This window comes from Argiope bruennichi, chromosome 7 (assembly GCF_947563725.1).
Source record: "Argiope bruennichi chromosome 7, qqArgBrue1.1, whole genome shotgun sequence".
NCBI classification, from domain to species: domain Eukaryota; kingdom Metazoa; phylum Arthropoda; class Arachnida; order Araneae; family Araneidae; genus Argiope; species Argiope bruennichi.
The window spans coordinates 23,815,761-23,842,620 of record NC_079157.1 but is presented as its reverse complement, the minus strand read 5'-3'; the positions used below and the strand labels follow the sequence as shown (position 1 = coordinate 23,842,620).

At 29.4% G+C, this 26,860-nt stretch overlaps 1 protein-coding gene across 1 annotated transcript; it reads right to left on the bottom strand.

Moving 5' to 3' along the window:
- Nucleotides 1–13,075: 13,075 nt before the first annotated feature.
- On the bottom strand, nt 13,076–25,951 carry LOC129975309 (dnaJ homolog subfamily B member 13-like). The gene is made up of 5 exons (XM_056088364.1): nt 25,848–25,951; nt 24,188–24,383; nt 21,418–21,673; nt 18,285–18,534; nt 13,076–13,295 (listed from the first exon to the last, which is right to left on the bottom strand). Exons 1-5 carry the CDS (start codon nt 25,949–25,951, stop codon nt 13,076–13,078), a joined length of 1,026 nt encoding a protein of 341 aa, XP_055944339.1.
- Between the last annotated feature and the right edge of the window lie 909 nt (nt 25,952–26,860).

Here is a 26,860-nt window from a genome sequence, read left to right as displayed (position 1 = left end):
TTATTATGAGGCAAATTCATAGATCTTAAAATTGGGTAACTAGATGTTATCTACAATTCGGAAATAAAGACATTTTAGATATTTTCTGGGGGAGGAAATAAAAAAAAATTCCATTCCTTATAGTATCTTAATGAATTATTCTAGAAATCTAAAAATAAAACTGTTAACAAAATTCAACATTTGTAAGTAATTCTCACTGGTCACATAAGAGAAAAGCAATTTCAAATACAGTAATAATCAATTGCACATTTTTGTGGCGATCTCCTACGCAATTTACTATTATTTCCTTTTAATTTAAGTGCATTTCATATTTCTTGAAATTTTTCACCGGATATTACAAAAGGGGCGCGTATCAATTATATTTAGTTGGAAGTATAACTATCTTAACATCAAATGATATATTTTTTATTTTAAATACCCTAATTGAAATGCTTTGGTAATTTTGTATTTGTTAATTTCAATATTCTGTCCGTTTGTTCCATCCATTTGTGAATCTTCCTTTAAGTTAATATTTTAATTCTTATAATCAATTTAAATTTATCTTAAAATACTTGGTCCCAAAATATTAAATATTATTTAAATATTTGACATTCAAAAGAAATTAAATGCTATATAGTAATTATTAGTCCTTCCGATAAAGTTTATCAGTATACGATTCTCGATTCTTGGCCAGCCAATTAAGAACTTCTAAATTCTGAAGAGCATTATTTGATCATCATGCCTGATCAATGTGCTTCGGGGGGAAATGATACATACGCGTAGCTAGTATAAATCTCGAATAAATTTTTCGCGAATATTATACTTCTGATCGTTTTCAGCAAATATCCAAACGAATTTGATAAATGGGGAAACAGCGCAGACAGAAAACTTATTTTTCTCTTAGGATTTTTTTTTTTCGAAAAGGTTAACTTTTCTAAGAAATAAGCCTCTTTCAAAATGTATTAAATTTAAACTAAAGTTTTAAAGTGAGATAATTTATTAACTTAATTTAACTGAGAATAAATGGAAAATTATTTTCTCGAAAGTTTCATAAAATATCATTTCAAAATTCACGATATTATTTTTAAAGTAATTTATTCGAATGTATTTTTGTAATTTTCCTTCGAATGTATTTAAAAAATGGTATGTAATTCACTTCTGGAAATACATAAAAGGTATTTTAGTTTAAAATGTTATTTTTCAACTATTTCTATATTTTTGGAATAGAGTAAATATGAGAATGAAGAAAAAGAGAATTAGTCTTGATTTTGCCCATTTATTTATTTTTTTCGTGAAAATTATCGTTTGCCCAAATGCAAATGATAAAAATCAAAACAAATTGCTGAAATCAAAGACACGTTAAAATTAAAAGAGAAAATAAAATTATAGAAAACTTACTGCAAATATTGCTATTAAAATTTATAATTTTTAATTTCTTAATTTATCTTCTTGTCATGTCAGTGAAACACTTCTCGCGTATTAGCAAAAAAAAAAAATTCTTTGAACAACTCAGAAAATAATGAATTAATAATGAAAAAGGATCTTTAATTGTTCTTGTTTTAAATACAAGGGAAATACTCTGATAATCTGCAAATGTTTGACAAAAAAAATACGAAATTAGGATATATAATGCATTAATTTTAGCTTAATTCTTACATTTTTTTAAGGAAAATTAACAATTTTTAAAAATATTTCTTAAAATTTAATAAATTGTCTCAAATGTTCAAAAAAAATTTTCTGTGACAAGTTATATATTATGGTGCATGAATTTGATAATATATTGATTTTTCCATAAATCGTTAGATGCAATACTAGTACAAATACATACATGAAAATAACATAAATTATTAAAAATATATATATATTTTTTTTTTCTCTTTTTCTCTTTCACCTTTTTATTATTATCTGAGAACATGACGTTTTGTTTGATATTTTTGAAGCCTCAAAATGTGTAGGCAACAAATTGGCGATTTATTTATTGGCGAATATATTACAGCACAAAATTGATTTTTACATCATATTGAAGTTCAAGAAATAATCGTTTCAATGATACTAATGTTTTGATCTATAAATTAAATTTCTATTTTTAATGAATTTTTAAAAATATAATTAAATCATATTTTTCAACAGTTAATTTCGCACAAAATAAAAATTTAATTTAATCTGCACGAGCATCGCAAAAAATTAGCTTTTATTACTTGTTGCCATCATATTTACAAAAGCTCTAATTAAAAAATAAGTTAATTATTACTACAAATTAAATCTAGAAAAATGTAATTTTCAGCACATGATTGTATGAAATGAAATAAATAGAAAATGTGATTGATATTTGATAGAAATGTGATAACAACTTGGCGATTTATCGCTTTTGAGGCATCCATTTATCGGTTTTAGGGTTATTAGAAAATAATGCAGAAGATTGTCACATTTTGCGATTTATCGCCAAACAAAGTTATAACTTCATTTCCAAATTATTCATTCTCTGAATTCTTACGAATTGTCTTTATTAATTTAAGTCATCAACCAGTTTAAACCGGTTTGAAACAATCACGAGACTATCACATTACGCATGCGTCGATACTTAGAAAAAGGATGGGTTTTTTTTTTTCATCTCAAAATAGGTCGAGCTCCAAAAATTTGTTTCTCAGCTAGAAAAAGTTGAAAAAGAAAAAAGAAAGTTAGAGAATGTTTAAAGTTTTTAGAAAGTTTAAAAAATTATCATTATTATATATATATACAAAAGTATTAGAATCAAGTTAATAGGAAAAACAAAAAATTAAATAAAAATTAAACCAAAAAAATTATAAAAAATATAAAAAAAGAATCCTAAATAATATCCTAATATATAAATATCCTAAATATAAAAAATATAAATAAAGAAGAAAAAAAGAAAGAATATATATATATATATATATATATATATAGAGAGAGAGAGAGAGAGAGAGAGAGAGAGAGAAAGTCTCATGATTATTTCAAACCGGTTTAAACTGTTTAATAACTTAAATTAATTAAGTCAAATAATGACTTAAAAATACTAATATCACATGATAACTTGAAATTTGCAATCGTAGATTTCATTTTAGAATTTTTTTTCTGTCTAGAAAAAATCGAAAATGATTATGTAATTTTACTGCTTGCTGACAATGACTGACAAATTAGCTATTGCTACAGCATAAAAATGTTTTTTTTAATATTTATTCTTTCTTAACATCTTACTCTACAAATTAAAACCCCAATGAAATCGATGCTTTTAGAGAGATTAACCGAGAGCAAATTGGAGATTCTATGAATTCTTATGTAAATGAGGTATTTTTTTTTTTTTTTTATGTTTTTGCATTCAAAATATTTTAAGAAATTAAGTTTTACTAAAGTACTCTTTTGATTAAAAACAGAAACGTTACCTAATAAACAAATATTCAAAATTTAAACCTTTTGATTAATGAAGTAATACTGTTTAGTGCCTTTACTGTATGAAGTATAGTGAAACTTCCATTTCAAATCGTTTTGAATTGCATCAGTTGTATCACAAATAGTTAAAAGATAATATCATTTGCAATATAATAAGCATAAATGTAAACGTTATGGTGAATTGTCGTTCTTCAATTGTAATATGCCATTTAAAATAACACAGACGGTAGATGATTTTTGTTTGAAAACAAAATTGAAATCTCCATTGGAGCATGTTTTTATGCTCTAGATATTTTCGATAATGCATATAAAAAGGGGGAAATGCGTCCTGAATATTTTTGAAAATAGTCATTTTGAGTCAGTTGAGCTTGAACTTCGGAAAAGTAATCGGTTAGAGAATCAGGGAATGCATCTTTAACTTAATACATGACTTTACATTGAACGAGTGATATATGTTCGTTAATTAATAATGAAGAAATCTAACAAAGCTAGAACTAACTCGATTTTCTTGATTATTTATTACCTAGGCTATTTCAAAAAATATAATTTTAGTTCTTTGAACAGTTGTTTTAATTGTTACATTGTTTTGCTTCATGTTTTTTCCGTTTACCTAGGACTGATCGGTTTGTATGTAACTTATCAGCGGAAACAAATTAAACAAACCATGTGTTACAATCTCGTAAATCTCTTTTCTATTGCTTTAATACATTCTTTGGACTACGAGAAGAAAAATATAAGAAATCTAATCGTTACTTTGAATTCTACTTCGATTTTTTCTAGATGCAGTTGGAAGAGAACTTACTTGCAATTTGTGAATATAACTCTATTTTCAGTGTGCTTCATTTTACCACTGTTCCTTGCTTCTTTATATGCCTATTTAGCATATGGAAGTAATGCGTTTCTATTTTATACATTTGGATATGGCCTTGAAAATGAAAACTATAAAGCAGCTGTTCACTTTTTTGGATATTTCATCTATTTCATGCTGAATTTCCAAATCCCTTATCTGGTTTGTTTATCTATAATATTACTAATACATCACTACGTTCGTTTGCTGTGCAATTTTAACAATGATTTGAAAGACATGAATTCATACACCATATCAATGAAGTGCGTTGAAATAAGGAAAAAATATAATACCTTGGAAGAAAATATTAACCTTTTAAAAGACACTTTATCAACATCAATATGTATTTTTTTGTCGAACAGGTTCCTGAATTTGTACGTTATTTTGTCTATATGCCTGGAAAAAACAATTAAGCCTTATACATTCGTAGAACTAGTTCTTGGTAGTCTTTCAGCAATCGTTTTAATAGGCATTTTGACGATCCATGGTTCCAAGATTCCAGAAAGTATTTCAAAAATAAAGGAAACCGCCAGCTTATTGATTGATAATTACGACTTGGATCTTTTAAACAGAAGAAACGAATTCTGTGTTTTAGACGAAATTAGAAAAAAAGACGTCATCTGTTTGTCTGCTGGTGGTGTGATAGAGATTAGAAGAAGTCTTTTGTTGTCAGCTTCCGGGTTTGTTTTCACATACGGATTGTTAATTTATAACATTAAATAAAGTGTTACATATGTAGCAACGAGTCAAGTTCGTGGTCAAACTTCTGTATATAACAAAATTTTGTACCATTTTTTTGTTTTAACTTTCTCGTATGCATAGTATAGAGAATGTATAGAAATCGTCATAACGCTTTCAACTAGACGGATGTAATTTGGTATACAGGCTGAAAACCAAATTGGCAGCTTTCTATCAAATTTTGTGCAAAATCTGTTCAGTGGAGATCCGTCCGTCTGGCTGTTCGAATATAAGTTAAGACGATAACAACTAGGGATTGCAATACCGGACCAAAATTTCAATACCGGTATTCGGTATTTTTTAAATCTTAATACCGGGATACCGGTATAAGAAATTTTAGAAAAGGAAAGAAAACGCAGGTGTTTCTTTGTTTTATTTGCCAGTTTTGTTAGGGAGTGTAAATATGACAAAAAATAATTTGTAACTTATAAATTATAACAGTATATAATCACAAAAAAGTAAAGAAACATCTTATTTATTTAAATCACAAAAAAAAGTGTATCACTATTCAGTCTGTGGTACTATTACAAATTTTTGAAATGTGATCTTAAAAAACATAATGCATCAATTGTACTCTCATTAAGCCTGAAAAGTAATTTTGTGTAAAAATTACCAGCTATCGAAAACGCTCTTTCGGCATCTACGCTAGTTGGTGGTACTGTTAACAACGCGCAATATACTTTTTGCAAGTATTTACCTCTATATGTCTGATCTTCAAATAAATCGATTTCTCGTCGGATGGTTTTGGATATAGCTGATTTCTGTATTGTATTTTGGTTTGTTGATTTTTTTATCGCTAATTTTAACTGTACCGAATTCTTCTGAATGTGGATAGGTTTGTGGGTAAAAAATTTTAAGAAAATTTACTTTAAACTTAATCAGATTTGAATTGGTTATTTTCTTTTTTTCTTTTTCATTTTCATTTTTAAAATCACTATAATTATGTAAATACCATAAGATATTTTCTATTTCGGTATGCCTTTCTTCTGTGCGGTTTTTCAGTGTAATATATAATTCTTCAGATAGTGATGCGTGCTGTTCTTTCAGTGACTGAAACATGAAATTTATAGTTGCATTAGCTGTTAATAAATCAATCTGTCCGACATAATGCCTCAATAGTCAGTTTTATTGGAAGTAGAGCTGATATAGTTCTGGATATTAAGTCGAATTCACTATCTGAAAAATTAATTTACAGGTTTAAGTCGATTATTGCTTTTTGGATTGAATTTCTCAGTTTCAAAAATCATTCCATCATTAGGAGTAAACTATTCCAACGTGATTTAGAATCTAATATTAACATATATTCTGCTTTATTTTCAGTTAGTATATATTTAAGTAACATATCCTTTTTATAGGGGAACGTTTAAATATCTTAACAATTTTTCCAACTTTATAAATTATAGGAAGCAATTCTTGATAGGTTAATATTTCATCCTCATTAGCAATATCTTCTTCAACAATTGCATTGTCATTATCTTCATTGCCAATATCACTCTCACTCTCTTCAATGTCGGAATCCGAAGTTTCTATATCCACAGTATTTGGATTCTTCAGTTCTTTATTTTTTTGGTATAATACATCTATTACTCCTCATTGAATTCCATGTGCATAGCACAACTGCTGATTTGCACCAATCAACTTTCCAACTTTTTTCATAATTGTTGCTCCATCAGTCGTTATGGATACAATATTTTCTTTCAGGGATAATCCATGTTTCGCTCATTTAGATTTAAGCAATTAATTAAGCCATTAATTAGCTAATTAATTTCAGCCGTTAGGGAGACATAAAAACAAAAACGTATACTATTTTGCTATGTTCGCGATACTGAACATAAAATGGAGACAATTTAAAACATTTCTAGTAAATAACGAAAAACCGGTATTTAAACTTGTGAATACCGGTATTACAAAATTGTACAAATGGCTCAAAATACCGGTATTCGGTATCCCGGTATACCGGTATTGCAATCCCTAATTAACAACAAAGCTAAGAAGGCTAGACAGATAAAATTCAGTACACAGATTTAACATCAATAGTGCAGACATCTGTCAAATTTCAAAGCCAAATCAACTGTAAAAGCAATAATTCAAAAATCCAATGACTTAAATATACCAATTTTGATACGAGATTTTATGATTACAAGTTAAGTTCTGAGTCAAATTTTTGTTGAAATTGGTTGAGGAAAACGTATCTGAAACAGAAATTTTATTTTGGATACCATTAATGCATGCCAGCTATTGATAGCCAAATAACTCGCCAAGGATGACTATAGATTCAGAGAAAATGCTGAATTCATGCCAAAAATTAATATTCCAAAACTATTGAAATCCAGTGTCATGTCAGGCGTTCTCTGGAATGAAAAGTATATTAGGGAGTATGCGAGAAAGTTTATGTGAGACCACTCCCTCTGGTTTATTAAATATAATGTTGCCTTTGATGACCAGCTGATTCGTCTTGAAAGTCGGTTGTGTTGAATTTCGATTAAATCTTTTATACATAGGTTGAAGTCCACGATGTCCTCAACGGAGTATTTTTAAGCTTCAAATCGCTATAAATGTGTGTTATTTGAAAAAGTTCAGTCTTTCGGTTTAATCTGGAAATGAGACTTCAAACAAGATATCAACAAAATGTGACGGTCTTGGTAATTTATCTTCACATTCTTTTTTTTATTCTAAATTGTATTTTCCGCAGAATAATAAGCGAAATATTTCTTCTTTAACTTTTGATAGTTGAAGAAAATCATGCGGTTGAAACATATGGTGAAACAATTAAAAAGGTTTGACTTTTATTTGAAGAATGAATATGTATATAAAGCAAAATTCATGAAAAATTTATTCGGTAATTGAATTTATATCATAAAGAAAGATTAAGGTAAAGATTAAGATAAAGAAAAGACATTTTTTAATGTTAATATAGTTTTAAAATTATTTTTACAGAATTATATTTTCAGAAACACCAAAATCAAGTTTAAATTAAGGAGAAAAAAAAAATTTTAAATTGCTCAGAGCTGCACACTCTAAAATATATTTGCACCAAATTTAATAACTATAGGTTAACCAGTCTGTCCTCGAGAGCACCAACACTCAGATAGAGTAGTACAGAGCCTACTTTATTATTAGTAGAAATTATAATTAGTTAACAGATAAATATTGCCGTCTATTCACTTACAACACAACACTTTAAAAATAATAAAACAATTTTTCACTGATTATGAGTCTTTTTATCTTATAACAACAATTACAATATTCTCTTCTTTTTTGTCTATGTATTTAGATTCACTTGGCAGAAGTCTAACAACACATAGAACTTCATTTTCCCCTCCTTGTCATTGTTATAACATCAGAAGTTTTTCAGAGTGATTTCTTTTTTATTTCTATGGCCGAAAGAGTCAATTTTTTTTTTTTTTTTGGGGGGGGGGGGTAGGGGTGTCTTTAGGCTTGAATGGAGAAACGCTTCATAATGTACATAATTTTTCACCCTATATTTCTGTCTTCAGTAAAGAAGGCATTTGCTGACTTGTAATGATCTTACACATTCATTTTCATCATTTAATAATTTTTGAAAATTTAATGAAATGCTATATAGTACTTAAATTTATGTCATTTGAAAGATAATTTCTGGAATTATTAATAAAAAATTGAGAAGAAATGCAGAAGTCTGATTTAATTTGTGTCATTCAAGTACATTTCATTAGATGATCGCATTTTGTGTCATAATTATTATTTCAAAAATTATTGGCAATTTATTTCAGAAGTGATCGGCAAATATTGAGAAAAATTGATGTATTTTCAGTTAATTTTGTTATTTAATTAAATTTAAATATTTCAGTAGGTCATGATTTTTATGTAATAATTATTTCAGAAGTAATTGGCAAAAAATGAAGCAAGAATGCTGAAATTTGGCCTAAGATATTTAATTTAATATCTTAAGAAATAACTGACTTTGACAACTGAAAACTGTCTAGTTGAACAACAAATGGATCGCAGAATCGTGTATACAAATCTCATATCATTGTTGTTCTTCTTTTGAGATTAAGTTCTTGTGAGAGACAGAACACGTATTTCTGCTTTCCATTCTGTGAGTTAATAATTGTTATCTAACAATCTATATCCACTTAAAAGTGGGGTTCAACAGAAAGTAATTGTGTGTTTTTATTTACATAAAAGCAAATAATTTTGCAATATATTTTTATTTTAGATTTTAAGTGTAATTTTTCTCAATATCGCTTATCTATCATCATATAATAAACCAATACTTTCAAATCCTTACTGTAGAACAAATATGTTTTTTTAAAGTGGGGGGGGGGAGGGATTTCAATTTTGTTATCATCCACATTTCGAATATATAAATATAATTATGTTTATATACTGTGTTTGTAAAACATGATTTGAAGAAATAGCCGTAGGTTTATTTCGATTAATGATTTTTACTGGCCTAACTAGCCTAATTGTCTCAAGGAAGTAGCCATTTTTTTTCTTTTGTCAAGAACTTCTTGTCTAAGCTTTGGTGAGGAATCGCAAGGCCAAGACCAGAAAAGAGAACCCGTTAGAAAGTATTCTGAACCTATATAAACTCAGAAAATAAAGTATCTACACTGTGTTTTGTTCCTCTGTAAAAATAATAGCTCGCGCATTCAGAAGTTACATTGAAACCGAATTTCGAACAATTAGGAAATTACTTTTAGAACATAGATTAATTAGAAATGATTGAATAGACCCACACACGTATTGTATTATATATTAAGAGAAAATACAAGTAAAACTATAACGAAGAAATAAAAAAGTGAAATCCGAAACCAAAACCGGAATAAATAAAGAAAGATACATAAAACATATGAAGAAATGTAGAGGAAAGATATAAAAACACATGCGAAACGTTCCTGCAATTTAAGGAATTCTTGGTAATGAAACTTAAGTCAATAGAAAAAGCGGAAATAAAATGTAAAATAGAATATGTCGTTGTGACTTACGGCACTTTACAAGCTCACTGACAGTTAGTTATCTGTCAGCGATTTAAGCCGCGTGAGTGTCTCTTGTTTTCTCAGTAGCGCCAAATAGGGCCAAGAGTACGACTTGGATACTTCATGCTTTACATTCGCTTGCACAACTCCTTTTTACAAGGGGGGGGGGGGGGATTCGCACACCTCGCAGATAGAACACAGAAGAACAACCATGCCCTAACCCTGGACGCCCAGATTACGAGGAAGACGAGCTTCCTCTATGCCAGGAGGCCGGCTGACTATGCTCTAATATAAAGGAATAAAAATGTATATACGGCATTAAAATTAAATTTTGCCTATAAAAGCGCATGCTGGAATCTTAAATTTCATTTAAATAAACTTTATAAAATATTTTAAAACTATCTTTTATTAATGTACAAATATTTCTTTAATTATTTATTAATTATTTCCTACCTTATTCTTTCTCCTTTTATCCTTCATATTAATAATTCAATATTTAAAAAATAGCTCAGACTTAAGAAAAAAATGCAAAAATAATTGGTACCATGCTTGTGGAAAACGAAACCTGATTTCTTGATTCAATTAAATTATAGTTGCTTTCTGAAAATATTGTAGCATTTCTTTTCCTTTTAAAATATACAAATACATGAAAATTCAGAGCCCATAAAACATTAAAAACTGTAAAATTTCCTAAATTGTCTGTCACAATTTGGCAGACATCACAGCCATGTCCATTCTGCTTTTACTATCAGTCTTCGGCTATTTAATGGAATTCTCAATATTTTTCGAAATGAACAAATGTTTTATTCTTTAAATAGATGTCAAGAGGGTGATTTTTTTCCTTTTAAATAATGCAATTTTTAAAAAATGTACTTTATTTCATTGCAATCTGTGTTCTAAAAAAATATTATATCGTCGCTGGGAGTTCAAAAAATCTTGTATCAAAAATTTCATCTGACTGAAATTTATTAATTGGTATTCCAAAGGATGTCAAGTTGAAATTATCAAAATGCAAGATGTCTGTAAAGGGTTATAATTTGATAAATAGAGCAAACTCGGCAAGTGGAATTCAAAAATCAGAAACATGAATTTTTTGGTAGAACTTAAATACTTAAAAGTTGAACGAATTCTCATTTTTTAAAATATAATCACTTTGTTGCATTATTCAACAAATCAGAAATCATATTTTTTTTAATTACAGATTTAGTTTTCATTAGAAATATAAAATGGTACCGATTAATAGATTTCAAACTAAATGGAATTTTTTTATACACAATTTTATGCATTTTTAGTCGCAATAGATATATGTATATCTTCTATAAAGCTGAAACTTATATTGTGAATGATAAGAACTCTCGATTTTATTTCTGTGCTCGAAAACTCGAGAAATTGTCGACAGTTAGTATACTTTAAATGATGAAAACTTGAGGGATTTTTTTAAGCCTTTAAGGTTACATACGCAGCACCACAAATTCAGACACAATTAAATTATAAATTTATTTAATGATTTCTGTGAGAAATTTGTACTTAATTTGAATTTCTTGGCACTTTCTGTTCTTCTGAGATATGTAAATAAATCTTTTCTTTTTTCTTAGATTCATCCTAACCTTAAGGATCTGAAATGAATTTTTAAATAGAACGATATCGAAATGAATATTATGCTTAGATCTTGATTATCTTTAGCTCAATTTGATTCAATTGAATCTAAATCTCGTTTTGAAGGTACACATGTTGGATGGAAAGATTATTGCAGATGTTGGCTGAAGTCAAATTACAAAAATGACTCTTTACACGCTACTTACTCTACAAACTTCTCTTCAAATAACCCATATACGATATGGAAGATTTCACCTTCAACTAATCCCTTATATAGAGGTTCTACTGTAAAACCGTCCAGCACCTGTAATCCTCCAGTTTTATACCTACTTATCTGCTATCGAAGACTCGGTAGACAGCTTTCAAGCATTGGAAATTCTATATAGGACATCAGTCTACTAGTTCATATACTAGTTCATTCTACTAGTGCGAAGCGATATATTAAAAAACACAATATGCTAAATTGAGGAAATATGGCTGTTATTATTTTTTTACCTGAACTATAGATCTGCATTGAATTTTGGATCAAATTTATCAATTAACGATCAAAAACACAAGAAACTACATAAATAAAATTTAGCATCCATCTTCACACTGAAACAATTATCTACATTATTTTTAGATCCAGTAGGTCAAAGTGAAAAGATACAAAATGTTTGTTCTATTCTCCCCGCTGTACGATAAAACTAAACCCAAAACGCACAATAATAATAAAATAAAAGAGAAAATTTTGGAGTGAATACGACGGCTTGTGAGTCAATTTAGTTCCATAAAATAGATCATCATTCTGAGCGTTTGCATTAGATTCAAATTATCTTCTAGAACATTGGGACTTATCTTTACTTACATTGTCGTCCATTAGTTACAAAAAGAAACTTATGTCACGATATTCATGAAAAGCTACAAACGTAATACGGTGAGGAAATGCAGGGGACAATTTTGGTGTGAATACTCTGGTTGGTGTATTAATTTATATTCGTAAGATAGAGCATCCTTCTGTGCATTTGCATTAGATCCAAATTATTTTCTAGAACATTGAGTCTTATCTTTATTTATATCTCATTCATTAGTCACAAAAAGAAACTTATTTCACGATATTCATGAAAAGCTACAAACATAATACGGTGAGGAAATGCAGGGGACAATTTTGGTGTGAATACTCTGGTTGGTGTATTAATTTATATTCGTAAGATAGAGCATCCTTCTGTACATTTGCATTAGATCCAAATTATTTTCTAGAACTTTGAGTCTTATCTTTATTTATATCTCATTCAATAGTCACAAAAAGAAACTTATGTCACGATATTCATGAAAAGCTACAAACGTAATACGGTGAGGAAATGCAGGGGACAATTTTGGTGTGAATACTCTGGTTGGTGTATTAATTTATATTCGTAAGATAGAGCATCCTTCTGTGCATTTGCATTAGATCCAAATTATTTTCTAGAACATTGAGTCTTATCTTTATTTATATTTCATTCATTAATCACAAAAAGTAATGTCACAATATTTATGAAAAGACATCAACTTAATTTATGAATTTAAATCAATTTAGATCTTCAGGATCAACTATTTCGGCGGCTCCAGAAATTGCGGCCAACTTAACTGCTTTCGGTACTTCAGACTTGCCCTTGAGCAGAGCTTGCCTGATGAGCGCTTGCTGTGCAAAGCTCAAACTGTCCGGGAAGCTGACATCGAATTCCACCACCAGGTCTCCTCTGCATGCGAATCCAATCACGGGCATTCCTTCGCCTTTTAGGTATATTCTAAATCAAACAAAATAAGTTGTGTTCAGAAATTTTTATTTTATAAAATCCATTAAATGCTTTAGAATGAAACATAAATGAATAATTAGAACATAAAATATTCTTAGTACATACTTTTATTAGTGAATCCTTAAATAGATGTTTTTATTTTCTTTTTCTTTTATATTTTTAATCTTTAATTTATAAATTTTTATTATAAATATTAGTAGGTTTTACAATCTATTTTCTACAAATTTACTAACTTTTTGCGCGGGACCAAAATTTAATACGATTGATCGATTAAATTATAATTAGATTCTGAATACATTCCAATAATGTATTACCATCGAGAACTCACATTTGTACAAAATATGAAAACACTGAAATATCAAGAAGTGAATTTAAAAAATGGAAATAGAAAATTTTGCCCATGTGAAGCAATTCAAGTTAAATAAAAGTGTGTAACAAAATAGAATATTGGCGCTTAACTATTAAATAAAAAATAATCATTTAGATGTAATGGAAATTTTAGTAAAATTAAACATAGCTTAACATTTGTTATACTCTGTTTCACCCTAACTTGGCAGTAGTGTATATTCTAGGCATGCCGAATCGCAGTCGTCGTCAGGGGAACTGGGTTACTTTAAAGTACAAAGTTACTAGAAATGCAGATCGCTGGCGAAATTTTATCTCGCAAAATTTTCGCCAAATAGTAAATATTTATTTACTTTATCAGAGAATTAATTGTTTCCTTATTTTCATTATTTTTTCAATATTATTGACACATTATTTTAATAAATGATTAAAGTTATTTCATTTCGTTTCACCGTTTCTCAAAAGAAAACAATATATCTTTCAATATTCTGTAAAGCGTAGTTCGGCTAATGTTTTTCGAAAAGATATCTGTATCATCGTTCACATCTTTTAAAACTTTATCTAATGTTGGGATCTCATTTCTGCGAAAAAAATGCATGGATTTTTCGTCAAATACAGAATAATGTAAAATCATCATATTTTACAGGACCTGAATGTTTATCTACTGAGCCTGGTCGCTTCTTTCCAGGGGTACTTAAAGGATGCCTTTATTTCTTTTTTTAAAAGGAAAACTGTTCATTGCGAAACATCTGTAAGATGCGAAACTTTATCGACGATTTGATTGATAGAATCTTAAGGGTTTTCTCGGAGTCGAGAATAAACATTTAATATGTTTTTACATGTTGCACTTTTTGTTGGTTTCACTCGTCTTGAATGTGTGCACAGCGTAGTCGGTGAAAACACTTTCTCTTTTTCAAACATTTTAGAAGTGAATAGAAATGACGAATCGAATAAATATTCACCGAACAAAACTAATAACTACTAATGCGATTAATAGTATCAAAAATATCAGCTGCTAAAAAAGCGAGAATAAAAAAGTACGAAAGATGATAATGGTTGCGAACTGAATGAAGCTGAGTTGGCGGAGACGTAAAAGAAAAGCGCGCCAAATATTGACCTTGAAGACCGGTTCTAGCCAAAGTGGAATTCATTATGTCAATCTTTTAGTTTTATTCGTTCGCTTTATTTACAAAATACTTAACATATAAGCACTTCTAACTTGAGAATAATTTTAAATACATATTGATAAAAAAAGGATTTCTGTAATTTATGATATTATTTGATAAATTTCTGCGCATTTTAACTATTTTAAAGTCGGAATTGATGGGGAACTCTTTTCCAACGCGGAGCGTCACATTTTCTACCTTTTACAATACTGCCAAGTTGGGGTGAAATAGAGTATAGATTAATTAATGTCTGCGTCGAAGTTTCATGAGGACCATTTTGATATAGATATCATCATTTTGATAAGCGTCAGATAAAGAAGATGACACTTGAGCTAGCATGCCTTCTTTTCAACCTTCTAGACAACAACAGAGAAAACTTCCTATTTGGGAATCATTGGTGTAATCGTGTTTTGAATTTAAAACTTTAAATTCCTGAAGTCGAAATAGCTCACAAGTAACCTGAACTTATGCAAAGCATGAATTTTAAGGTTATGAAAATATTTGAATATATAAGACTTCTGTCATATACTCACTAATAAAATAAATTCACAATTTTTAAAAAATAATTGGAACATTTTATTACAATTGATATGGCCATTTTTTTTATGAGCACTTCGATCACAAATAATTTTTTCTGCGTTTGCGTGATCGAAGAATATTTTTGCATTGGAAAAGACATCCCACTTATGAAAGAATTCTTTCTATTCATTTTCCTTGACTCTAAATTTGGCAGGATACTGCTATACATCATTATGTTAATCGCCAAACCCTTCGTCCAACTTAAAATTTCAATCATTGGCTTATCATAATCTCGTTCAATATATTTTTAATTATATATATAGAGTATACATAATTACTTGTATACTTCCAATTTTGATCCGTAAGACTGTCTTGTATACTTCCAAGATATGATCGACTTTGTATTTGGCTTCATTGTGTAATAAGATAAAATCTAAGACTGGTTTCTTGTTTCTCGCCAAACACGGCAAAATCTTGCCAACTTTCCAAAAACTTGCCAAAAATTCGCCTTAAATAGTTGAATGGTAACAAACAGCTTTTAGGGTTGATATAAAAAAAGATTATAGGGGTTTCATTAGGCGAAAAAGCTCCGCCAAATATTCAACTTTGGCGAATGGGCATTAATTTAAGTCGGGTCGCATAGTAAAGAAAATCGAATTGCTTTAATTTATAGCAGTTGGGCTCAGAATTTGATTGAAATCCATTTTAATGTGTCCTTTAAATTGTCACCAATATGATAACCCAGAAAGGAAAACTGAATAGTTTTTCTAGCAAACCTATTGCTGATTTGTAAACTAATAATTTGCCTTGTAGAGTAATACATATGTTACTTTGGCGATTTGATATCCTTGGCACATTAAAGTAGATTTCAACCTAAAATGTTATACAAATCTATACAAAATCACTTACTAAAATTAATCTATAATGCGCGATGCATTTTTCAATAATTGTATTCACTAAATAAATCGATGGAAAATCAACGCGATGATTGAATTGATTGAAAATTTGATATATTTCTGTAAATCCTGTCGTGCCACATTCCATTCTTCGATTTTAGATTTAAAGTCACACAGACAGGCAGAAAAAATTCTTTGTGACGGATTTCATTCAAAATATGATTAAACTTACAACTTGGTGTAAACATCACATACCAAATTTCATTATTTTAGCTCGTTCCTTTTTGAATTACCATATTACAGGTAGTAAGCAAATGTAATTTTTTTTTCAAGCAGTATATAAATGTGGAAATTTATCAAAATCTTTTTATCTCGTAATGCCACATTTCATGTGTTAAATTTTCTAACATTGATATACCAGGCTTCGTTTGAATTCCAGCATTCTTCTGTGAAATGGTATTTTTTGACATTCCATATTTGGACCTAATTTCTTGCAATAACTTATTTTTTTTAGATGCCATGCTTAGAATGATTCAGTTATTGCGTTTAGATGTTATTCTTAGTCGACTAGGTCTTTTATTACTAGACCACTTGTCGCCATTATGCAAAATTCCGTAAACATTTTTTAAAGATATCTTTAAAATTTTGGATATAGTTTTCGGATTAACCTTTAAATTTGAAATCCAAAAATTCGAATGATTTCCTCTTTCGAAATTTCTTTACCTCTAGACATTTTGTTGAATTTATGAAAACATCATTTTCTATATCGAAAACAAGCCAAAAAAACTATTTCAAACTAATAAAAATCAGAAATGCAGACGATAAATACTTTCAAGAAATGTAAATAAATGATCATATGTTGGAAAAAATTTAATTAATAATATTTCTTAGAAAAGTCAGACGATATCTATATTTATAGAATAGGCGATTTTAAATTTTTTTTTAATTTTTATACAAATTTTTTCTTATTTTCTAATATTTTTACAATAAAATCCAAAAAATGAATTAAAAAATATATGCGAATCCTTTCTGAAAATACATGAAAATTATTTTAGTTCGAGATGTCATTTTGATATTTTTCTGTATTTATATGAAAATAAAGTAAAAAAAAAAAATAGCATTGATTTCACACAGTTTTTTTTTCTTCTGATAAGGATATCGTTTGGCAAATTACAAACGATAAAAATCAAGACAAATAACTGAAAATAAAGATGCGCTAAATTAGAGTGAGAATAGAATTATAGAAAACTTACGGGAAATATTGCAATTAGAATTTATTAAAAATTACTTTTATTATTCTTAATTTCTTAAGTTGTCTTTTTACCATATCAGAGAAAAACTTCTTCTCGCAGATTAGAGAATAAAATTTTTGAACTTTGAATAATTAACTAATAATGGAAAAAAGGGATTTGGGTTGTTCTTGTTTTAAATGTAAGCGAAATGTTCTAAAAATGATCTTCAAATTTTTGAAAAAATAACGAAACTAGAATATAAAATGTAGTAATTTTGATTTCAGTTTTAAAATTTTTTCTGAAAAATTAACAATTTTTAAAAATATTTCTCAAAATTCAATAAATTGCATCAAATGTGCAAAAAATTGTGATGATAACTATTTATAATGGCGAATAAATTTGATGATGTATAGATTTTTCAAAACAATCATTAGATTCGATATTAGGATAAATACGCCACTGTAAATAACAGAAAATATTAAATAAAAAAATTTACATTAAATTTACTGTTCGGGCTTCTAGGTGCTTTAAATCTCCATTACGGCAATCTGAATTTCAAATTTCATTGCTGTAAATGCGATAGATTTTTTCTGGATATAACAGACATATTTCACAATTATGAACACACACTTCCTTTCATAAGCTCAGATACACGAGAGAAAATATTGTGACAAATTAAACATTTTTTGTGTAAAGAGTGAATCAATACTTTAAAACCAATTTTGAAGAAAAATTACAATACAATAACAATAAAAAAATGTAAACATATATAGTTACAATATAGAAATTTATATTCCAAGAAACAAAAATTGTATGCAGTACCTCTGCTTAGGTTTTACAACTTCAGAAATCGGAATATGTACTGTCTTGTTATCAAAAGTGGTCACATGAATAGTACAACCGGTCAGTGCGTGGGCCAAATAAAGTGTCCTCTTAATTACAAAATTATGTCCCTCCAGTTTAAACTCGTGATGAGGCTGCAACTCAGCCACAAATGTCACATCGCCAGGCACCATGTTGGGACCGGATGTTCCGGCAGCTTTGAAATAAAATTTGTGACCATCAGTTGTACCTAGCATAGAATAAACAGAAATTTAAAACTATGTTTTGTTTAAAACACTTATCACTCATGTTGAAATCTAGTAGCAAGTCGCCAACTAACGCCAAGTCGGTCGCGCCAATAAGTAAGAAGGTTACTACAGGATATGGAACATAGATAAAACATGACCTATAAAAGACTGAAAATACATATTTAATGATACCTCTTAATTCAATTTTAATCCTAATTAATTTCAAATTTTTTTTATCTTAAATTAGCCTATATTACTTAATTCTAAAATTTTCTTTTATTTCCTGCTCCAATTCCAACTCTTTTTATTCATTCATTCCTACACGCGTTCTAAAAAATTGTTGACCATTGCATCTTCTCACGCTCAGAGCGAAAGGATAAAAATACCTAGGCCTACGGCTTTCTTTCAAAGGTTTCTAAGATTCCCTTTTCTAAATCGACATGTATCAAAGAAATCCCTATCAGAATCTTTTAACGAAATCACTAATGCCGGGTTTACACTCGGCCGATTATAAGACGGTCAGTAGGCAGCGCATGCGTAGAAAGTGATTGATTTACGTTTGCCACAATTTCATAAGATAGATTCAGGCACTCCATGCTTGGCTATAAATGGCCTTTTTTGGCGTCCCTGAATTTTTTTTTTCGCAGAAATAATCTATATTAGCTTCCTAAAATGATGGATATTTTATCAGAGAAACATGGTGAGATAAAAAAAAGGTCAATGTACCTAATTTTGGAAAACTTTAGAAAGGAAATGCCAAATAAAATGAATAAAAAACAGCCTTGCATAGGAAAGAACTAATAGCCAAAAATGTCGGAATTAATCTATGATATGTAATCAATTCTTTCAAGCCAAAAAAAACCGCCAAATTCTACAAACGCATCCACAGTAAGAAAAAATTACAATACAGCATCATGTTGTTGTACCATCGGGACAATTACTTGCCATCGACCGAATAGCATTTTTCAGCCTTTCTACGCATGCGCTGCCTACTGGCCATCTTATAACTGGCCGAGTGTAAACCCAACATAAGAGAAAAATTTGTAACTTTCCATTTATGCTCCAATGTGAAAGGACGCAGTTTTTCACTGGTCATTCCAATGTGCAAATCTGTCTCTCCCATGCAGAAATAAATAGTTTTTTCCAAAAGTGTCTTCTTTTCGGCCACGCATCTGGAGAATTCTTTGTGTGTGAGAGAAAGAGATAGAGAGAATTCGGTAATAAAAATCAAAATTCTTTGATGTCAAGACGTACCAAGTAGTGTATTTCAAGTATGAATTTTTTTGGTATACGATCTTTTGCACTGTGAGCGACGATATATGAGATTTATTTTAATTCAATAATTATATTTTTAAACAATACATATAGACAAATTTTTTCACAAGAAATCCAACTAAAAAATGCATATTTAGATAAAATATATTTTCATTTATGAATAGTATTGAAAAAATACTGAATACAGAAAATACTGAAAAATACAAAATATATTTTTATCATTGAATAATATTGAAAAAAAATCAAGTGAATTTAATAATTGTAAAAGAAGCAAATATCAAAAATATGCATATTGTTATGAATTTGTAATATTACTTCATGGTTAGTTTCACTGTAAGGAAAAGAGTTTACAGATATTTTAATGGTTGCTAAATGAATGCCAGATTAATGATCTCGGCCTTGGTGATAAATTTGGCGATTATTTTGCACTTCGGTGTCAAATTTCGCTACAAAATAAAGCTCCCGAATATTCAAAAATATTCAAGCCATATTAAAAAAGATATCCCAACGCTTTAAGAGACATCATTCTTGGAAGTTTTTAAACCAAGAATGATGTTTTTTCTACAGTTCTTGAGAAGAAAAGTAATCTATATATCTTATTAAAGAATCAGTCCCCCAATCTCAACCTCTAATCTGGCCTGGCTCTCCGCCAATCACTGTTTTATACAAAAGCTTATGACCTCGAAGTATGGGATCAATAGTTAACTTCTTTTTCACATTTCGTCCACTAACGAGAGAATTATCAAAAATACTATTCACTGTTGATTCTCTATGCAGGAAAAACTAGAATAAGATCCCCAGTCACAAACACTTTACCGATTTCGCCAATTTTTATTTTATATTGCATGGTTTTTGGATATGACATTAATGGTCATCTGACACTCCCTGGCCATCAGCTTCGTAATGTGTTTCAAAAAAAATTTGATATAGCCCCGCCCCCCAATTACATCAGAGTGATTTCACTATATTATTGGACAATTAATTTCGCCACTCGCATATATAGCTAACCAATCAGAATGCTCAATTTTTACTGTACAATTATGATTCAAAACTGCACTTTCATTAGGTGTGATAAGACATAATTCATCAAAGTATTTTGGCATTACTAACTTAATAATATGATGAGTGAATGGCTGGAAGTTGAAGCGATTAGTTAATTAATGAAATTTTTGTAATCATTTTTTTCTTTATACACTTTATAATAGCAAAGTGAATATTGGATAAATCTTGTAAAACTGGGAACGTCTTATTTGCACTTAGAAAGCACAAGATTTAGGCAAAAATCCTTTCAAAAGTAGATCTATAGAATTGAAATTCGTCAGTATTTTAATTGGAAGAAGATGGAAGCTCAAGAGAAAGGTAAGTCTAAAAGATTATCATATCACTAATGCACACCAAGGTCATATTGGTCGCATTTGAAGACGCCCTCCTAAGACCTTCTGTTAAAACAAAAGTCAATATGAATAAGAACTGCATGAAAAAATTTTTCTGAATTGCATTTGAGGAAAGGTTGAGAATGGTAAGTAGTTATAGATTTGTGTATTGGATTTGTGCAGGGTCAAACTTACATTCTTTATTTTAAAAAATCATATTTTGCTTTATCTATTTACCTTTAGGAACATGAAATTTGAAAGTCTTCACTATGTTTATCGTTTTTGTTTCTGTTTCATCCACTACTTTTAGAGGTAAATCGATCGTTTTAGTCGTTCCATAGAACGCATCTTCTAAAGTTAAAGGGAAAGTATGCGTCTGGTCAGGTCCTGGGAGAGGCTTGGCAGGTTCTTCGAAAAATTTGTAGCTTGGATCCAAATTGGGCAAGTAAAAGTCAGCGAATGGATTGTCCACGCCAAAGAATTCCCTGAACACCTAGAAAGAAATCAGAATAATAAGTTTTAATTTACATTTAAAAAAAAACAGTTCGAGTGGTCTTCCCATAACTTTTTTGCATTCTTTTTAATAAAAGCGTTTTTCCTATTCAATTCCTGCATAAAATTATGACCTTCGGTAAGGTCGAGAATGCCTTGCATGGCATTGTAGTGAAAGCTTATAAGCCAGTTAAGAGCTACGTTACCGGAGCAATTCCTTTTGTATTGTGGTCATGTTACTGGACTGTGAACCACAAGGTCCCAGGTTCTATCCCCGCGCATATCAATACGCCACAGCATTATCTATCAATTTTTACAAAATATAAATATTTGGCATGATTCTATAGATCTTTACAGGATTTATCTCATGGTCTTTGACAATTAATTCTGGTATAGTGAATGCTTATCATAAATCATGCATTATTATGAATCTATAAACTACAGGCTCCGTCGAGATTGTGTGTAACGTAACTGGCGCGCTGCCCATCATCCGGGTTTTGACACGCGCGATGCTTCTAAAAAGCTACTCTTTCCTTTTTCTTCAAGACGCCTCGCGCACTCGCCTCGGTGAAGCTTATAGTGAAAATCAATTGTTTAATTTCTTAAGTTTAAAAGTAAATAAAATTATTTTTCTAACATGTCGTCATAATTGGTGTCAATCACAACTACACGCAACCCTAATTGCGACACTTTGCTTAGGCAATCGGTTGTGTATTTTTAATGTCTTCTTTCCGATTGATTGGAAATAAAATCTGATATAGAACTACAATTGTAGTTGCAAGACCACATACCAGATACTTATTTAAATCACTGCGTTTTTGAATTATCGTGTTTGCAAGTATGTGAAAGTACAGAGTATTAATCCTTTGGAAGATTTGATAAAAATAAGACGGACAAAACTAAAATTTTGAATTCTAAAACTGTCGCCAAATTTGATTTATCTAAGTAGTGACATTTCTGAGTTATCCCATCTAAAAGTAAAGTACAATCCGACCGAAGATAAATCCTTTGGAACATATGGTTCAAATTTGAAACATGTGTGCATTTTAGATCCTAAAACTATTTGCCAGATTTATTTATCTTCTTTTTTTTTTTTTTTTTTTTTTTTTTTTTTTCTTGTTTTATGTATTTATCGAGATCACTTATATTAAAACAGCCGAACAGACAGACTTCATTTGAATGGATTTATTTCAAAATTTGATAGAAATCTACAAATTTGTTTTGAATACTATATAACACCTCTGAACTAGATTAATTTCATCTCTCTAGCTCACATAATGTTTGAATTATCGTGTTCACAGAGATACAGATATAATTCCAAAAATATGTATTTCGGACTCGGGAGCAGAGGAGGTCAGAAGTGTAGAGGTTCGTCAAAAGAATTTCATGGTTACAATATTTTCTCTTTATATACTTCGCATACAAAAAAGTAAAAAAAAAAAAAAATCATCCAATTTGTTAAATTTGTATCTCATTCACATACAAACATATTAGTAGACCGATAAACAGCCTTTTGATGAATATGGAATATTTTGTAATATTAATTATTCTGGTTATTTAAAAAAAGTTGGAAAATTGCGTCCATCTAAATCATTTTGTTTTTGAGTTATAGTGTCACGTATTATTCAGAGGGAAACATACTTTTCATTAAAGTATAGGAAATAAAATTTGATACAAATCTATTACGGTGTCCCAAAAGTTTCTTACTCGTCACGCTATTAATGGCTTTATCTGTCTCTGATTGTGCACACATGCAGGCTTATCTATTAGCCGTCTATGTCACTTGATGTAAGGGCAATGGGTCTTCAACTGTCGCAAAGCCGGGACTACACCTCCAAAAAGGTTCTTTTGTCCATTGGGTGGGATTGGAAAGGCACAATTTTCTACGAGCTATTTCCTCAATATGAAGCAATAAATTCTACGAAATACTTTCGTCAACTGGATCAATTGAAAGCTGTCATAGCAAAAAAAAAAAATACGACCAGAATTAATGAACCGACGAGACGTTGTTTTTCATCATGAAAACGCGAGACCACATATTGCATTTGTCGTAAAATAAAAACTCTTACAGTTTGATTGGAATGTTTTGCCTCATCCTGCATACTCTCCAGATCTCGCTCCATGTGATTATTACTTCTTTCTGTCCTTAAAAAATTCTCTTCTCCATAAGCGCTTTAAATCCATCAGCGAAATAAAAGTGCACCTCAAGGATTATTTCTTGTCCAAAACACAACAATTTTGAACAAAAGGCATAATGAGGCTTCCTGGGAGATAAAAGAAGGTAATAGGGCAAAAGCATTCTCATATAACAAAATAAATAACATCTTAAACAGTAAATATTGTGTATTCATTTCATATTAGAAATTGGGAAGAAATTTATGGGACACCATAATACAATTTTTGACCTCAAATTTCAGCAAGTATTCTTAAGACTGCAGCTAATTTCGTTCTCTTTCTCTATTCAAGCCATTATTTAAATATTGTCTTAGGAAAATTAAAAGTGACTTCTTGGTACCTTCATAGGGTCGCCATGAAATGCATAAACCTCAACAGGCCCTTCTGCTTCCGTTGGATCCGGCGGAACGGGAATTCCATTCTTTAAAGCTTCTTCTCCGAACTGGTCAAACAGAGCTCGTGTTTTGTGAGTACTGAGCACATCATAAGCCTCACCAATTAAAGCAAAACGTTCTGGTGCTTCAAGATCTTTATTTCTAAAAAAAAATAGAAATATTTTAATGTAGAATAAACAATTATTTTGCCATTAGAAGAAAACTGTAACAGTTTGTAAAAATGAAAATTCCGTATACCCAAACTAATAGTTATGTGTCGTCGTTACTTTTATCAGTATTTGCAAAATGAAAATTAGATATATGCTTTTAATTTGTATTAAACAAAATAACAATTAAATGTCTCGCTGTTATCAAAATGAATTAGATATTATGATGGTGTCAAACTCGCCATTAATTCGCCAACACTGAGCATTTTGAAACGAAACTAAAAAATAAAAATCCTTACATATTTATCATTTTCTATGATTTCAGGGAACATTCATATCAAATCCAAGAAAATCAAACAAGTCTAGCATTAAAAAAAAACTAAATTTTAGAAAACAGACAAAATGTTGAAAGGCTGATTTGAAAAAAGACCCGGTCAATGTGATACATTCAAAAATTGTGTAGGTGCATAGAGATTAATTAAAAAATAATTCAAAATTTCTTCAGGGAAGCATTTTTATTTTGATCTTTTATTAATTTACGAATTTATTGTTTCCATCCCTCCTTTAAACCAATAATGTAAATTATCATTTTCAACCGTTTTTAACTTACCCAAATCTAAGAACTTATCCCATAATTTAGAACCCCAATCAGCTGATAATTTCAACTGACTCGCCTTGCTGTAAATTCTCTCAACTGATCATCTGACATTTGATCTTAGACAATATATAATTTAAAATTAGATCAGCAACAAGTAGATGAAGGATCTTATATCCATTTGATATGACTTATTAGATTAATATGTCCAAATTTGAAACCGAAGTGGTTATTTTGAAAAGGATCTCTTACTTATTATGACAACATTTCCTCAGCCGTCACTCTCTCTTCAAATTTCCTATTACGGCAATAAAAAGACTTTAGACACTGACGAATTTAAGCTCCATCAGATCCAAGCATAGAGCAATTCTTTAGCAAAATTTGGCTTTAACCTTTTGATTACAAATCTCAGTTCACGCCTACAAATTTTCTAGATATTTTAAAAACCACAAACAAGATATTAAGAATTTTTTTTATTCTTATTAAATAGACAACTATTTTTAAATTAAAATTTTTCTCATTTATTTCAAATCAATGTTTCTTTTAGTATTCTTATTTTCAATGCAATGACATAAAGTATTTGAGTATTAAACACATTTTATTGAAGAACATAGTCATCAGATCGACTTAACACTTTTGACATTTTTTTTTTTTTTTTGACTAAGTGAGATAACAAATTGAGAAAGTTGAATACGCCCTAACTTTAATGACCAACTTCAAAAATTTTCAAGGTAGAATCCTGAAGAAGTGTATTTCTAGATGAATCATTCTTTTCGTGCACAATCAAAAGTATGTTTATCCGTTAATAAATATACTATATTCTGGCTGTACCCTAAATATGAATAATTTGCAAAAAAAAATTACTTTTTTGGATGATACTTTAATGCGAGCTTTCTGTATGCCTTTTTAATATTTTCTTCTGTAGCAGTCCTGGTGATATCCAGAAGACCGTAATAGTCGAGACCCATATCAATCCCATGTAAAAATTAAAATTTAAAATATATTTCGTTGTTTGATCATGTGAAAATATACAAAAACATTATGATAATACTTAAATAAAATTGAAATTTTAGGAATCTTTCATGTTGTTTGCAATATATTTATATTCTTTCATAGCTAATTTGTTTTTCCTGTGATGTAATTGCATTAATTTGTGATGCCACTTTCGAAAAGATTTCATTCCTATTTTTAGCAAGAAATAAATGTTTATGTTGCGAGATGGTTTGGTTATTTTTTCCTTCTTTTTCCAGTGGAGATTTATCAATGCGAAAAATTTTCATAGGCAAATTAATGGACATTGTTTAACTTTAAGAGGTAAATATTATAAATATCAAAATTAAATTGTAATAAACTTAGTTCGTGATTTTCATTCAATATTTGAAAACATTTTTGTAGGCAAAAGGTCTTAATATTTGCTTTCAAACGCAAATATATATGTCTCCTTTTTGCTGTCTTAGATATCTATCTTGTAAAATGATACTTTTATAAATTTTATATCAATAAAAAATAATAGACTCCTTTTTCTTTCTTATTTCAGATTTTGTGAATAATGCAATTGCATTGAAAATGCTACATTTATTGTGACATTCTCTAATGTATATATATATATATATATATATATATATATATATATTATTTCTGTTAGCAGAAATATTATTAAATAATTTTTATTTTGGTAATAGCTAAATATTTGTCGTCAAAATCATGCAGAATAAAAATATTAAAAATCGGTTTGGAGCAAAAGTTGAGGGAATCTTATAAGTCTAGCGAACTCTGAGGTGAAAAGAAACGATTTAGTTTTCTGTTCTTCGATATAATGAAATATAACCTCGAAGAACGTTTTTTTTTAAGGGTTTTGAAACCATAGAAATGATAAA